This window comes from Dromiciops gliroides, chromosome 2 (assembly GCF_019393635.1).
Source record: "Dromiciops gliroides isolate mDroGli1 chromosome 2, mDroGli1.pri, whole genome shotgun sequence".
Taxonomy (NCBI): domain Eukaryota; kingdom Metazoa; phylum Chordata; class Mammalia; order Microbiotheria; family Microbiotheriidae; genus Dromiciops; species Dromiciops gliroides.
In genome coordinates this window covers 8,831,313-8,847,793 of record NC_057862.1, presented here as the reverse complement: position 1 = coordinate 8,847,793, position 16,481 = coordinate 8,831,313, and the positions used below count along the sequence as shown (strand labels likewise).

At 47.3% G+C, this 16,481-nt stretch overlaps 1 protein-coding gene across 2 annotated transcripts in view; it reads left to right on the top strand.

Moving 5' to 3' along the window:
- DOCK1 (dedicator of cytokinesis 1) overlaps positions 1-16,481 on the top strand; it is a 586,118-nt gene that overhangs the window by 103,696 nt on the left and 465,941 nt on the right. For both annotated transcript variants that reach the window (XM_043984307.1, XM_043984306.1), the window contains exons 14-16: positions 3,444-3,568; positions 5,701-5,799; positions 7,449-7,521. In XM_043984307.1, coding sequence (XP_043840242.1) covers positions 3,444-3,568; positions 5,701-5,799; positions 7,449-7,521 — 297 coding nt within the window. The remainder of the gene's footprint in view (positions 1-3,443; positions 3,569-5,700; positions 5,800-7,448; positions 7,522-16,481) is intronic.

Here is a 16,481-nt window from a genome sequence, read left to right as displayed (position 1 = left end):
TGTTCTGAGAAAATTAATGCAGGAAGGGACAATGCTTGTGACCATACCATTCTCCCACTTAGAATGTGAGCTCCTTGAGGACAGCAAACTCTTTCGATTTTTCTTCCTATCTTCAGGACTTAGCATAAGGCCTGCCTTGCACTTGGTAAATGCTTCAGAAATGCTTGTGGATTGAATATTATCTCCAAATAGAGGCCCCTCCTGACCCAGCAGAAATGTGCTTTTCTCTGCCAGCCCCTTCTCCATTGTGGAAATGTGGTTTTGACCTTTCAGCATTTAAAATAGTTTGTAGGTTCAGAGTTTTGAAGCCAGGCTGTGCATTCGAAATCATCTTAGCCATTTTCCAGATGAGAAAACTTTGGTCCAGGGAAGGGAAGAGACCTGTCCAAGGTCATTTGGGGGCAGACCCCAAACTCTCAGGTCTTCTGACTCCAGTGCTGTGTCATACCCAGAAAACATTAGAGGTCAGGAGGAGCCCAGGGTCAGCCACAGCAGCTCCTTGCATTAAAGCAATAGTAGTGTTTTAGTTTATTAAAAGGTAACATATGAGTTGGCTTCTTAACAACAAGACCTTCTCAGTCGCCAGGAGCCCAGTCATTAAGAATCAGAATGGGAAAGTTGACCCTGAGGCATGATCTCACTGTGACCTCACCTCTCTCTGCCTAAAGGAAATCTGCACAGACCCTGGTGGATACAGCCCAGCCTGTGGAGACAGCTGGTGCCTTGGGCATCCGTGACTGGCCTGCCAGCCCCAGAGTCTGTTTGTCACCGTACGCTCCTCAAAATCACTTTGTTCCCTTCCCATGTTTTCCTGGTTATAGATTTAAAATGTTTGCTCAGTTTGTTGGCACCAATATTTGCTCAGCACCTTTTGTGTTCTGGAAGCTCTGGAGGCACAAGGGGTGATACAAAGTTGGTACCTGCCCTCTGGTAGCTTAGGGCTGGTTAGGGCAGCCCACATAGAATAACAGCCCTAATAGCAAATGGCACTTGAGCGTGGATGGTCCCATGTAGAGCGTGAGGGGCTTTGGGGGTCAGGGGGAGAGCTATGGTCAACCACAGAGAATCCCAGAAGGAGGGAACTATTGAGTCAGACATTGGAGGGTTAGGGGTGGGACACAGGGAATAGAATGAGCAAAGGCAGGGAGCAGGGGAAGCCTGGGGCATGGATGGAAAACACTGAAGGGCCAGTTGGACTGAGGGGCTTTAAGAGAGAAGGATGGGGGCAGCTAGGTGGTGCAATGGATAGAGCACCGGCCCTGGATTCAGGAGGCCCTGAGTTCAAATCCAGCCTCAGACACTTGACACTTACTAGCTGTGTGACCCTGGGCAAGTCACTTAACCCTCATTGCCCTGCCCCCCCAAAAAGAGAGAGAAGGATGGAAAGGTTGGCCAGCACCTGTGTGTTGAAAGCCTTGAATGCCAGATGAAGGCGTTAAACTTGACTTGGCCAACAGTAGGGCATCATTGCCCTAAGAGGAGTGTCTCAAGGAGGCCACGTGGGGTCTGGGAAAGAGTCTTTGGGAGGAGGACCTGGGTTTGAACCCTGCCTCTGCCTCTAGTTAGCTGGGACATGTTGGGCAAGGCACAGGATAAAGGGGGGAGATGAAGCCAGTGTCCCAGCTTCTAGTTGCCATCCTGTCATCGGTATCTGCTTGAGGAAGATGCTTCTGGCTGAGCAGGAAGGACAGACTGGAGGGGAGGAAAAGGAGAGAAAATGGCTGCTGAAATACGTAAGGCGGGGGGCTTGAGGAGCTGTGTGCGAGGCAGCCTCGGCCACTTACTGGTTATAAAAGGCGAGAAATGGGCAAAGGCCAGTACTCCGATCCCAGACGCGGAAGGTGGTGTGGAGGGAGGTGCCACTGGCGGAATTGGTGGCGTCAGAAGGAGGAGCATCTGTGGGGAGGAAGTGGTGAGCCCGCAGGATCATTGATGGCAAGGGCCAAAGGTGGGATCTGAGTTCGGGTTCTCCGATTCTAAAGCCAGCTCTTTCTACTCTGTTGTGTGGCCATTGAGTGGAGATGACAGACAACGAGCAGTTGCTTGGAAATGCAGTTTGGAAACTCAGACACAAGGTTGAGACGGAGGGTGGGAGTCTGAGATTGCGGAGGGAGCGAGTGTAGAGAGATGAGGCTCAGAGACGGAATCTGCTGAGATGCAAGGCAGGAGACCCATTTGGAGTATCTAAGAGGATATACGTCTAGTGGGCTGAGGCAGATGGGGCGCCAGACCTGGAGAAAGGAAGGCCTGGCTCGAGCCTCAGTTTCTTCATTTGTAAAATGAAGTGTCCTTCTGCTGCTCTGTCAGCCTGTGATCCTGCTCAGTTTCTCCTCCAGTTTCCCTGGTTCTTCATGGTTTTATCCCCCATTGCCCTGGTTGCCTGTTTGCCACACTATTAAAGGACCCAAGAATCTTCCCACTTAAAAGTCTACACATCCCTGCCCGCTTTTTCCCCCCAATGGCAATTCTGATGCTAGATCCTGGGCTCAATGCTGAGCATCAGAGGCAGAAGGAAAGGGGATTTTCCTTCTTTTCTTCCTTCACTGCTGCCGATTGTTGCAGGGCTCAACTCTAGCTCGTTTCCCCTGAAGTCAACTTCACCTGTCCTCTGGGCCCCGCCTTTCCTTGGGTCCTCGTGCAGAAGAGTTTCGCTTGACAAGCTCAGTCCCCGAGTGGGCTGGACGGCTCTGGTGTGTTACAGGGCAGCCGACTCCAGCCGGCTGTATGGAGGATGAAGATAACGATGGTCTTGCTGAGGCAGGGGAGGGGAACTAGGGATTTTGTCTTATATGGCTGACATCGAGCACAGAAATGGGCACAGAGCAGGTGCTTAATTGTTGCTTGTTGATTGACATCCAAGCATGTGTGGATAGGTTAGTGCAAGTGCTCATTGCTGGACTGAAGAAATGAACAAGTATTAGATGATCAATGAGTGGGAAATAGAGGGAAGTTGATGGTTTGTTGGTGGACGGGACAGTTGAGTGGCAAGGACCTCTGTTCACATCTTAGCGCCTACCCTTCTCCTTGCTTGTGTGACCTTGGGCAATAATCCCGTCTTTTTTCTGTGCTTCAGTTTCTTCATCCATAAAATGATATTGTTGAGGAAGACCACTTCTAAGACTCCTTCCGGTTCTGAACCGGGGATTCTCGGATGGTGGGTCGATTGTGTCAGCGCCTTACCCAAAGGACAGACGAGATAATTCAGATTTCACCAGGTTTTATCTTTATCTTTGACAAGGCAAGGTGAAAATGAAACATTTGGTGAATAAAGATGACCATTAGCCTGTCTTTTAAAAACATCATTTGGGAAAATGCTTCATAATTGCCTAATCTAGTATTTATCATATTCTGAGAGGGTAGACGGGAGTTTGGCAAATTTTGCATAATTCACTGTCATGCCATGCATAATGGATTGACTTTACAGGTATCATTTTTCCCCTCAGGTGATGTTCGGAATGATATTTATGTAACTTTCGTTCAAGGAGATTTTGATAAAGGCAGCAAGACGACGGCTAAGAACGTGGAGGTCACGGTGTCTGTCTATGATGAAGATGGAAAGCGATTAGAGGTACTCATTTCTGGGACTTGGGGGGGGTCTTGCTTTTCCGTGTGGCCCTCGCCTTGACTTCAGAATGTGGAGGAGAGGATTGAGCCCATCTGAGTGACCGTCTCCACAGTGCCCTTCTCTTCTGCCCTTAGTTTTTATTCACTGTCCAGTGAGATAATGTATTTAAAGCACTTGGCAATCCTTAAGGAGCTGTGGAAATGCCTTTCTTCCCCTTGCCCAGAGTGAGAAGTCCGTGCTCTAGGAAACCATCAACTTTTCTTTTTGAGATCTTGGGCCCACTCCACCATCGATGTTGAGTCGCCATCCGGAGTCTGCTCCTGTTGGCTGCTCTGAGGCTGAGAGGATGCTTCTTTACTGTCTCCTCAGTAATCCATCCGAGGACCCAGATGGGTCTGGACATTCTCTCCAGCTCCTGGCACTGGGCCAGGCTGAAGACTGCTTGGAGGGTTCTGGGATCCTCTAGATTGGCCCCAAGACCGCCTTGTCTGACTTCCCAGGCCCATTTCTTGACTGGGGCTGAACCATTTCTTGGGTCTATCCAGGGCAGACCAGGCAAGACCTCCTCAGTAGAGGATCACAGGAACCTGGGTCACAGCCTGGAGCTCAATGGGAGCTTAGAGTCTGCCCACTCTGACCCCTCATTTTACAGATGAGGACACTGGGGGCTACTTGCCCAAGGTCACAGTCTGCGGTGGACCCAGGTCTTCTATTCCCTTGCTGATAGACCCTGCCACATCCCGGAGATGCAGGCGCTTTGGGTTTTGGGTCCCCATGGATGGCTTTGGGTTTCTGTCTCATTCCTTTTTTTTTTTTTTTTTAGTGAGACAATTGGGGTTAAGTGACTTGCCCAGGGTCACACAGCTAGTAAGTGTTAAGTGTCTGAGGCCGGATTTGAACTCAGGTCCTCCTGAATCCAGGGCCGGTGTTTTATCTACTGCACCACCTAGCTGCCCCCATAGGTGGGGAAACTGAGGCCAACAGGGTGAAATGACTTGCCCTGGGTCACATAGCTAAGTCAGTGTCTGAGGCTGGATTTGAACTCAGCTACTCCTGACTCCAGGGCCGGTGCTCTATCCACTGTGCCATCTAGCTGCCCCTGTCTCATTCCTTTTGATGGATCCAATTTGATTTGTCTATTTAAATTTTGTTCAGAACTTTCCTTTTATACGTCACCTTTCCTTTCCCCTCATTTCAGTTCTTTCCCCCAGTTTGCTTAAGTGAATAAGCATTTATTAAGTGCCAACTACACACAAGGCCTTTAGCTTGACACTTGAAGGGGGCTGAAGTAAAAACTGGTTTCTGCCTTCACATCCTATGATGATGTTTGCCTGTTTGTCTATCAGTTTAAGACTTGTAAACACAGTATATGCATTATTTCATTCGACCATTTTGACATCCCTGTCAGGGAAGAATTTGCTCGAAGTTTCTAGAGAAGGGAGGCCCCAAAGGGTCATGTACCCAGCAAGTGTCGAAGGCAGGATTTTGACTCCAATCTTGCCCGACCCCGTGCGAGCCATTCTGTGGTGTCCTTGTGACTCTTACAATCTTCACCTCTTTTGTCTAGTTCTATGGGGATCAGGAAGGGTCCGTTTTGTGTTTCTTGTTGGATGTTCCTTCTCTAGGGAAAACATATGGGAACATCTCCTGTTTCTAGTCTATGGTGTTGTTTCCCTACTTCAGCTTAAAGCAGCTCCTCCTGAGCCGAGGGCTCCCTCTGCCCAGCCCTGAACTTATGGGGAAGCTGTGGCATGGGGTGTCGGTCACACTGCTCTCACTGTCTGTAGCATGACTCCTAAACCCAGAGGTCACTAACACCCCGAGAGAAGACGTTAGCTGTGGCCTTTGCTCTGAGTCTGTCTGTCTTTTTATCTCTCTGTGTGTCTGTCTGTGTACCTCCTTTCTCTCCTTTTCCTCAAATGCTGGGGATGGACTTAGTTTAGAGGTGACTTTCTGATGCCATCCTTAGAGAGCATCATTCCTCCCTCCTTCTGGCTGATGCTGCAGGGAGAAGGTCCAGGTATTCCCTTGTGTGTGTGTGTGTGTGTGTGTGTTTGTGGCTGTAGGGAGGCAGAGGGCTGGCACAGGCCGGGCCAGCAGGGGCCTGGTTCACCTTCTGGATCCTTCCTTTGCAGAACGTCATCTTCCCCGGGGCTGGCGATGACGCCCTCTCGGAGTACAAGTCTGTGATTTACTACCAAGTGAAGCAGCCTCGATGGTTCGAAACCGTCAAGGTATCATGGACCGGGGTGCTGGGCTGCATGTCAGGGAGTATCCTTTGGCTTTTGGGCTATCTCCTCATTCGTCCCCCCTCCCATCCCTCCCTCTGTCCCTCCTTCTATTCTAATTCTCCCACTGTTCCTGGTGTCATGGGATCCTAGATTTAGAGAGAGAAGCCTCCTCAGAAGTCATCTGGTCCAACCCCATTTTGAAGATGAAGGGACTGAGGTTCAAGGAGTCTGACACAGTTGAGGCCGTAAGATCATAGGATCTGAGATCAAGGATGAATAGGGAGCCCAGAAGCTATTTGGCTGAACCTCCCGATCTCACAGCTGAAAGAAAGGGCCCTGGCGAGGTGAAACATTCCCGGGGTCACACAAGGCCACGCTTCAGAGTTCATGTGCCATAGACCCCTTCCCCTCTTCCTCTCTCCTTCCCCCCTTGCCTGCCTTCTTCCTCCCCTTCCTCCCTCCCTTCCCTTTCCCCGGATCTCTCTATTTCTCCTCTCTTCCTCTTCTCTCTCACATGCTGCCCTTCTTCTCTGTGACTGCTTTTCTGTCTCATCCCCAACCCCACCCTCTCCGTCTCCCACTCCTTGTCACCCCCCTCCCCCAAAGTCATAATGCTGGCTGACTGGCCCTGAAAAGAAGCTGGATGGCTGAGCCGACAAAGTCAGCCAAGGTTGCTAAGGAACAACCTCAGCTTTTCTTGGAATATGGTAGGCTCCCCTCCTCTGGGACATCAACACAAGGCTTCCATGGAGAAAAATGGCCAGGGCCCTTTAAAGAGAGCTCTTTGCCTTCCTTTCTATGAGGTGGTGTGTGTGTGTGTGTGTGTGTGTGTGTGTGTGTGTGTGTGTGTGTGTGTGTGTGTGTGTGTAATGACTCTTAGGGGAGCGACTTGCCGCCTGAAGATGTCCAAACCAGGCTCCCTATCACACAGAGATCCAGGATTTCTTAATAAAGCCATCTGTTGATATAACCCAATTAACCTGACACCAGGCAGGTCTGAGCCTGGGTGGGCAAGGGTTTGCATACAGAACAACAAGGCCGGGGCTGGCTTTCTGGGACACAGTCCCCAAGGGTTAGGGCGAGAAACAGTATTATAAAATAGAAATTGGAACTTAAGATGACATTCCAAATGAGTCATGGTTTCTCAGGGAAATGAGAAGCCTTTCCCATCTGGCCGGCCAGACTGGCTTGGACTTTGCTTCCTGGGCATTGTTTAAGCCTTCATTACAAACGACTGCTGGAGAAATTGGAAGCACAGAATTCAACCTGATTTCTCGGTGGTGAGGGAAGTGTTTTTGTAATCATATACAATCACTAGGACTGAATTTACAAATATGCTTAGGAGTTTTAAAAGCAGGAGTTCTCAACATGGGCTCCATGGGTTAAGAACGTATTTTGATGATCATTTAAATATAATTGGTTTCCTTTGTAACCACATGTGCTTTGTGTATTAATTCTCTCCCACCCTCCCCCCCGCCAACAAAACAAAACATGATTCTGAGAAGGCCTTCATTGGCCTCCTGGACTCCATCCTTTTGTTTTTCCCATGTAGCGTGAGAAGCCATGACCCCAAAGAGGTTCAAACACTGTTTCACAATGAAATGCTATTTGAAGATGTGATGAACACCTGGATTTTTTCCTCATTGTTGCAGGTTGCAATTCCCATTGAGGATGTCAACCGCAGTCACTTACGGTTCACATTCCGCCACCGATCTTCCCAGGACTGTGAGTAGCGCTATATCCTTCTCTGTCTCTCCTGGGGATGGTAGAAATGATGCTGGGCCAGCCTTGGGAGAGCCCTCAGGACATTTCAGGATGGAAAGATTCCTCAGAGAATTTTGCGTGTGGCTTCTTAGGAGAAAGGCCATAGTTCTCCCCATATCCCTTCCTCCTCCCCACTGACATCTTTTCATTGTAAGAGTCTGAATTGCTGGTCGTGATGCCTGCCCCCTCCAGCCTTAGCCTTGTCTTTGTGGAAGTAGCTCTTGCCTCTGTCACAATGGGCTCCTCTTTAGAGGAGTGTCTTGTCTGCAGGTCGGTCTCTTCCTGTGCATCTTGGTGAAAGCTCTCTTTCCGAACTTGTCTGCTGAGGGAACCCTTGTTTCCCTCCTTCCTGATCCACAAGTTGCATGCAATATTAATTGAAACAAGTAACTGAAAGCTAACAATTCCTGCTTGGTCAATTAGGGAAATAAAAGTTTTCCTGCCTTTTTCTAAAATAGCTAGATGATTCTGTTTTACCGCCCATGTATTCGATAAATAGAATGAAATAATGCTATTCATATCTTTTGCCATTAAAATTTAAATATTGTTATAAATGTAGCATTCAAAAACTCTGATAAATCGTCTAGCCACATATGGGTGAAATCTTCAAGTGGAATCTCAGAAGTTAAGGTGTGTACATTTTGTTTAAAAGGAGAATAATAATGTCCTCTAGCTTTTGAGAGAATTAAAACAATGACAGAACACACTTGCTCTCTTGTATTTCTCAGGATCATAGACTCCTAGGCCTTTAAGGACCCCAGACGCTGCCTAATCTGACCTGACTCTGAGCAAGCCTTTCTTTCCCTGATGCATGCACCTGTGGTGAAGAGTGTATACAACCTGCAAACCACTTTCTAAATGATAGCCTTTGTGGGCACAGAAGTTTGTGCAGTCTCAGACTTCCCTGCCGCATTCTCTGGGAAGCACATTCTTGGCTTTCCCCTCTGTAGGTCTGGGGCTCGGCTGGTCATCATCCTTGTTTAAATGGTGGTAGTAACGACAACAACAGTGAGGGCAACAAAGCACTTTATAAATATTGTTTTATCCTCACAATAACCCCGGGAAGTAGGTGCTATTCTATCATGATTCTCATTTTACAGGTGAGCAAGCTGAGGCAGAGGTAAAGTGATTTGACCAAGATCACACAACTAGTATGTGTCTGAGGCTGAATTCTAACTTAGGTTCAGTTTTGTATCCAGCCAGTGCCAGAATCGATGTCTCTGACTGTGGTCATCTAGGCTGTGCTCAAAGAGTCACGGGAAGCTCACTACCTCCCCAGGATTCTCAGTCCACTTGGGGATGGCTATAATTGTTTTTTTTTTATATTTAGAATTTCATTTTCCCAAATTACATGCAAAATACAAATTTTGACAACAATTAAAAAAAACCCTTTGTTTTCAAAATTCTCTTTCTCTCTTCCCCTGCCCCCAAGAACTCCAGCAGTTCAATATAAGCTATACATGAGCAGTCATGTAAAACGCATTAGCCAGGTTGTGAAAGAAAACAGACAAAAACAAAACTTCAGATAAAGAAAGGAACTAACAAAAAAAATTATTCTTCAATCTGTATTCAGATACCATCAGTTCTCCCTCTGTAGATGGATTACATTTTTCATAAGACCTTCAGAGTTGCCTTGGATCATTGCATTGCTGAAAATACCAAGTCATTCACAGCAGATCATCTCACAATATTGCTGTGATTTTGTATACAGTACATTTCACTTTGCTCATGCAGGTCCTTCCAGGTCTTTCTGATAGCATCCTGCTCATCATTTGTTTTTAAAAAGTAAACTACATTTATATAGTACTTTATTTTTTAAAAAATCTTTTTTGTGTGTGTGGCAGTGAGGGTTAAGCAACTTGCCCAGGGTCACATAGCTAGTTAGTGTCAAGTTGGTTATTGCAACAACAGTAATAGATGACATTTATTTAGTACCTCATACCTGACAAAGAATTTTCTTCACAATAGCCCAGCAAAGTAAGTACCATACGTTTTGTCATTATCATCATTCATCCTCAGTCGGTCTTCCTCATCTTCCTCCAATAATCAATCAATCAGTAATGATCATCTTACATTACTCTTGCCTCCGCTTCAGAATGTTTTCACAGTTACTGTTAACTGTTTCCCTCCCCATGATATTTACTCTATCTTCTTTTATCCTCCCCCTCCTCAAAAGTGTTTTGCTTCCGACTGCCCCCTTCCCCACTCCGCTCTTCCTTCTTTCACCCTTCCCTCCTTATCTCCTTCCCCTCCTACTTTCCTTCTGGATTAGATAGATTACTCCACCCAATTGAGTGTGTATGTTATTCCCTTCTTGAGCCAACTCTGATGAGAGTAAGGTCTTTGAACCAATTCTGATGGGGGTGTAAGGCTCATTCACTGCCCCACTCCTCCCCCATTCCCTGACCCCCCACTCCATACATCCTTTCCCGTTTCTTGCATGTGAGATTTCACCCCATTCTCCCTCTCCCCTCCCCCTTCCCCCATTGCAATCCTCTCCCCTGTCAATTTTACCCTAAAGATGTCATCATGGGGCAGCTAGGTGATGTAGTAGACAAAGCACCCATCCTGGACCCAGGAGGACCCGAGCCCAAATTAGCCCTCAGACACAAGACACTCACCAACTCAGTGACCCCACGCATGCCACCCAACCCTGACTGCCCCACAAAAAAATGATAAACAAAAAATAAGTGATTTGCAGATATCATCCCCATCATTCCCACCTGGCCCTCTGTCTAAATATATTCCTATCATCTGCCCTAATACTGAGAAAGCTCTTACGAGTTAGACGTATTATCTTCCCACGTAGGAATCTGAAAAGTTTAACCTTTTAACAGGGGATGGCTATAGTTTTTAAGAAGTTTTTTCTGACCTCAAACCTAAATTTGTCTCTTTGCCACACCCGCCTGTTGCTTCTCCTTTTGCCCTCTGGGGGTCAGGAGGATTTTCATTCAACAGTGAAATCCATCTTTACATGAAGGTCTGGCTTGGAGACACTGGCCGTGGGGGCCAAGCACCCCCAGCTGTTCTGGAGGCACCGTCTTGCCGTCCTGTTTGCTCCTGGATGATCAGATTTCTTTCTACAAATGTGGCCCCTGGAAAGGAGGACCATGCTCAAATGTGTGGAGGCGAGGTGGGGCGGGGGGGGGCACTCCCCTCCCCCCAGCCCTGGACATGCTACCTCTCTGAATGAGCATCAGCCAAGGACTGTGGTCCTACCTGCTTGGCTTGGGATGATTTTGATTCCTTGTAGAGAAATGCTGACCTCTCTCCTCATCTGTCATTGGGATCATATCTCATTCTGTCTATGTGTGCGACACACACACACACACACACACACACACACACACACACACACACAATGATACAATCTGAATTTGGTAAAAAGATAATATAAAATTCAGAAAAGAAGTGGATGCTAAGAAAACCAACCTCATGCTTTGTGCCAATCTCAGCAGTGCTTTTTCAGATGCTTGGATAAGAATGTTGAGGCCACGTTGTCCCCTCGCACTGAAGAGCTCCAAGTTTGGGGCGTTTTCTGTGCTTTACCTTGTTTTATGAGGAGCTGGAGAAGGAAATGGCAATCAGTGCAGTATCCCTGCCAAGAAAACCCCAAATGGGGTCACAAAGAGTCAGACACGACTGAAACAACCGAACAACAACAAGAAGGATGGTGGAGAGAGCCCTGATTCGGGGGTCCAAAGCCCTGGGTTCAAATCTCATCTCTGCCACTTGCTCCTTGTGTGTACCTCACATCTCTTCATGCTGCACCTCAGTTTCCTCTTCTGTCACATAAGAATGTTGGTCTCTTTGCTTCCTTCCGTGCGGCAGGTCCCTCACCCCAGAACCTTGCATTTTCCAGCCATTCCCAAGCCTCTAGCCTCCTTCATTGCTCTAAAGAGAGCAGGAGTGAGCATTTCTGAATAGGAAGGACCTGCTTCCCCCATCACAGGCATCCTCAGCCCTCCTTTGACATTCAGTGCTGATTCATTATTCATTCTTTTAGGGAGAAGTGCCCAGAGTGCTTGAGATGTTGAGTGGGATACCCTGAGAATGTGTGAGATGGTCCTGCCCTCCAGGAACTGTGAAACTCCTTGGAGATAAGACAAGTACAGGCAGCATCCCTGTAATCTTGTTAGCCAGGATAGATTTAGCAGCAGAATGAGTGATCAAGACAGCTAGTTCCTGGGGAGTCTGGAGAAGGGGGAGCCGTGCAGAGAGGCCGCTCAGTTCTTGGCTCACGAGTCATCAGAGGCCTCAGAGGACTTCAGCCCCAGAGCGTCAGAGAATGCTTCCCTGACACCAGCTCTGAGATGCAAGGAGAGGAGCTGTCAGTACACCCATTTTTCAGACAAGGAAACGGAGGTTTGCATGCTTTATGTGGCTTGGATAGGTTGGCACCAGCTCTTGAACTCAGTTTTTATGACTGGAGGTCCAAAATTCTTTTCCTTACACCTCCATGACTTGAGTTGGACCTCAGAGTATTTGTATGGATGGATGGGAAGGGATATAGATCATTTCATGGGCAGCAAGTAAACAAAGGCTTGTTGGTGGGAATGATGAAGGTGGTTTTGGTTGGCAACTCTCTGGGACAGATGATTTCTGTTATTGGGCAAAAAGAAGGTTGGTCAGAGACTAGAAGTGGGGACAGGTGGAAAGGCATGTCAGAGATTTTGACCAAAAGGCAGTAGGGAGCCATGTCAAGTTGTAGAGCAGAGGAGTCACAAGCAAATGATTTAGCAGATGAATAGACCACAGAGTTAAACAGAGAATCTAAGAGACATCTAGGGCAGCCTTTCATCGACTTCAAGAATGCTCAAAAACTTGGGAGTGAAAATGCTACTCAACAGTCTGTGTTTGCTGTAGATGATTTGGGGACTACTCAGTTGGTGTTATGAATATCTTCTATTGATGGGTAAACACAAGAAATATTATCTCGTGATCCTCACCTGCGAGATAAGTGCTGTTCTTACCTCCATTTTATAGTGGAGGAAACTGAGGCAGACAGAGGCTAAGTAAGTGGCCCAAGGTCACACAGCTAGTAAGTGTCTGAGGCTGGATTTGAACTCGGGTCTTCCTGAATCCAGGCCTCTTGCTCTATCCATTGCCCCATCCTGCTGCCTTGGTGAAGACCATGAAAGTTTTCTTGTATGCCATGTTGCACTGTTGACTTGCTGTTGAGTTTGTGTTCCCTACAAAACCCTGTCTTGAGCTAACTGTTCTCTGTCCTAAATGCTTAGCAACAGTTCCTAGCTCTTTTTTGTTTGTTTGTTTGTTTGTTTTTAAAATTATTTTGTTTTTGCGGGGCAGCGAGGGTTAAGTGACTTGCCCAGGGTCACACAGCTAGTAAGTGTTAAGTGTCTGAGGCCAGATTTGAACTCAGGTCCTCTTGAATCCAGAGTTGGTGCTTTATCCACTGTGCCAACTAGCTGCCCCAGTGCCTAGCTCTTAATGAATGCTTACTGCTTGATCAAATGACTGATGTCTCCCATGATCGGCTATGATACTGGTCAGTATGTGAAAGTGCCAGGACTGTGAAAAAAAGCAGAGGAAGTCCCACTGTGCCTTGGGCAGCCTTGGTCCTATGGAGGAATTGTGGGAAGTGCGCCATTGTGTGGCCCAAGAAGAAGTGATGAGCTGTGATCTGGGTTGTTGGAGCCGTACCTGTGTCTGAGTGGTCCCAGGTAGCTGCGTTCCAAGCACGTTTTATCTTTGTTGATTGGGGTCATCATTTCAGCCTGTTCCAAACTTTTCATTTGGATCCTGCTCTGGTGTTAGTCATGCCTCTCAACTTCATGGCAGGTGCAAATGTGACAAGCGGGCCATTTATGTATTGCAAGTGATTGATTTTGTTTGTTTTTGTTCAGCCAGTGAGAACTGGGCCAGTGACACAGTTCTGTAATGTCCATTCAGACTTTGCTCCAGGTTGACATGAGTCCAGTAATCAAGAACCTTGAGAAACTCATAACCAACTGCTCTTAGGAATTTTTCCATACTTGGATGTAGTCATTCATATTTACGCACTTGGACTGTCATCCGGGCCCATTGCGCAAGCTTGTCCGCGGGCTGTCCTGAGAATATCCTGTCAGCGGCCATGCTGAGCTTGAGTCTCCACTCTGACACTGGCAAAAAAGAGAATGTGGTCCTTTAGGCCTTGGTGCACTGCTTCCCAGTGGTCACTGCTTCTCTTTTTAATCTCCACATGCCATCCTTTTAATCCCCTCTTTCAGAATGTACTGGGTGATTCCCATCAAGTTCTTGGGTTTTTGTCTTTTCCTTGGAGGGAGGCCAGGCAGTCCCCTCATAACTGTCTTTTCCCCTGTGTTCTTGATTCTATCCTCTGTGGCAGAGAAAATGAAAGAACACTGATTTTTTTCTCTGTGAATTCTCACCCCCTCCCTGAGCAGTGTGTTTTGCATCCTTATTATTCTAATTCTTCTCTTAATCATTGAGAGGGATGTTAGAGAGTGACTTGCTTAGAGTCAAGAAAACCAACCCTGGTTCAAATCCCACCTTTGACACTTATCAGATACATGACTCTGGACACAGATCTGGAGGGAATGGGAAGAACTGTGCTGGTCATCTAGTGTGGCTCCCTCATCCCCCAAATGAGGAAACTAGGGGATCAGGCAAGTTAAGTCACTTGTTCAAGGTCTCACAAGGTATTAATAGCTGAGCTAGAATTAGAAATCTCATCACTTGATTCTACTTCTGCATACTTTCTCCTACCCAACTGTACCTCATTTTTCTGCATCAACTGGGAGTTGAACACAGATTTTTCTTTGTGGTTGGCAAGAATTCTCTTGATGAGCCACCAGAGCTGAATCACGACTTCTGAGCCTCAGTTTCCTTATCTATTAAATGGGGCTCATAAGACTTGGAGGTCCCTTTTCAAATAGTTAATTTGAGGCTCCAGTAAGCTGATGTGTTCACAGTGCTTTGCAAACTGTAAGGTGCTAAACATGCATCTCTTGCAAGTGTTTTCTCCTCCTCATCCCTGGTATTTATCCCATTAATTTTTTTGTTCCATTCTCAGATCTTTGTTTCCTTGTGCCTCCCTATCTATCATGAATTATGATTCCTTCTGGTATCTTTGAAGCTCATACTCTTTGCTTTGAACAATCTCCTTTCCCAAAGTCTATGGGATGTCCTTTTTTGTGAGTTACCCCCTTGGGTCCCATCGCTTCTTCTTTGCCCATCAGTCCATCTGGGCTGATCACAATTAGGCCCAGTCTAGGAAGGTGGATGGAGTTGAAAGACTGTATCCCATTGGGCTCCCTCTTGGCTTCTTTTACTGTTTGAAAGATGAATATTGAAGGGTCACAGCTCATGATGTTTTAGAAACAGATTAAGGCCCTACCAACATGCACTCATTCGGTCCTGACTCACTGAATATTTGAACAATGTCTCCTGACGCCATAGTGGCAGAAACCTGCCACGTCGAATTCGGGTCAGGAATTGGTGGACAGAGACTATCCGGGCTCCCTCTTTTTTCTAGTCACCTGTTTTTAAGGATGGAGTGAGATGTATTGGGAAGCAATCACTGTGCGACAGAGACATGACCTACCGTCTGAAATGAATGTGCGGGCGTCGCTGGACTTGGCAAAATTGATTTGAAAATGCTGGAAGGGACATGACTGAAGGCTGAACCTCCGGAAAGGGATGCTTGTGCTGGAGAAGCAACATTGCTTCTTTGGTGCGACGGGATAGAGTCCACTCTGATTGGAGCAGAGTCAAGCCCCGCCCGCCGTCCTTGTGGACGAGAAGAGATGTTGACCATCCGGTAGACAGTCCATTGAAGTGCATCTGGGAACAACTGATTCCAGGAGTGGTTCATCTCAAAAGGTGACGTCCGGTGGCACGATCCAGGCTGGGCCTTTTGCCATGTGCCATTTTCATCGCTGTCTAAAGTGACGTACTTATTCAGTTTGTGGTTGAGAGGAAACTAAGATCCAGGGAGACTTACACATTGGATGATTGCCTCAGAGTGTGTTGAGCCGGAACATTCGGTTAAATTTAATAAAAAATGGAATTGAGTAAGGATCAATATGCTACATCTGCCTACCACAAAATACAAATCACAAGTACAAGATGGGGGTGGGGGGGCATGGCTACGTACACAAAACCCAGAGCTCGAGTGGAGCGTGAGCTTCTTGTGAGTTGGTGGGGTGACACGGCTGCCAAGAAGGCTGTTGTGGTCCTAGGCCCAGGTCAGAGAACACTTGGTCAGCTTAGCACTGTGGATACCTTAGTCCTGATTTCCTCAGGCCCAGGGTTGGACTCTCAGGTTGTTTGCGTGACTCATTTCAGGAAGGTCCTGCACACGCTGGAACTTGTTCAGAGGACAACAGTTTTGGTTGACAAGGACTAGAACCCTTTATTGGGGAGTAGTGGGGAGGAATGATAAATATCTTAAGTGTTTCGAGGACTCTTTTGGCCCTAGAGGGCAAAACTTGTCATAATCACAGAAAGTGGCGAAAACTCAAACCTAGGCTTGAAAAACTCCCTAATAATTAGGATCATCCCCAAGTGGAGTGGCCTACCTCACACGGTGGATGGCCTTCTCCTCATTGGGGATCTTCAAGCAAAGGCCTGCTGACTCCTCGCTGGGGATCTTGTGGAGGGGAAGGGATGGCCACAGTGCCTCTTCCAGCTCTGGGATCTGGCGACTCCCTGAAGAATGGTTTCCAGCATTGATTGTACTTGATTTGGGATGTTCTTCTGAGGTGCTGGCTGGCTCTAGGTGTGCTCCAGATGTGGACTTCTTCCCTCCATGGCTGGTAGCAAGTTTGGTCGAGTGTCTTTCATTGAATTTTACCTTCACTAGGAATTCCACTCTGTGTGCCCTATTTGGAGCTCTCGCCATCCCCCACGACTCATGATTCCCAAATCAGCCGTGGGCTTGTTGCCCTCTGAACCAC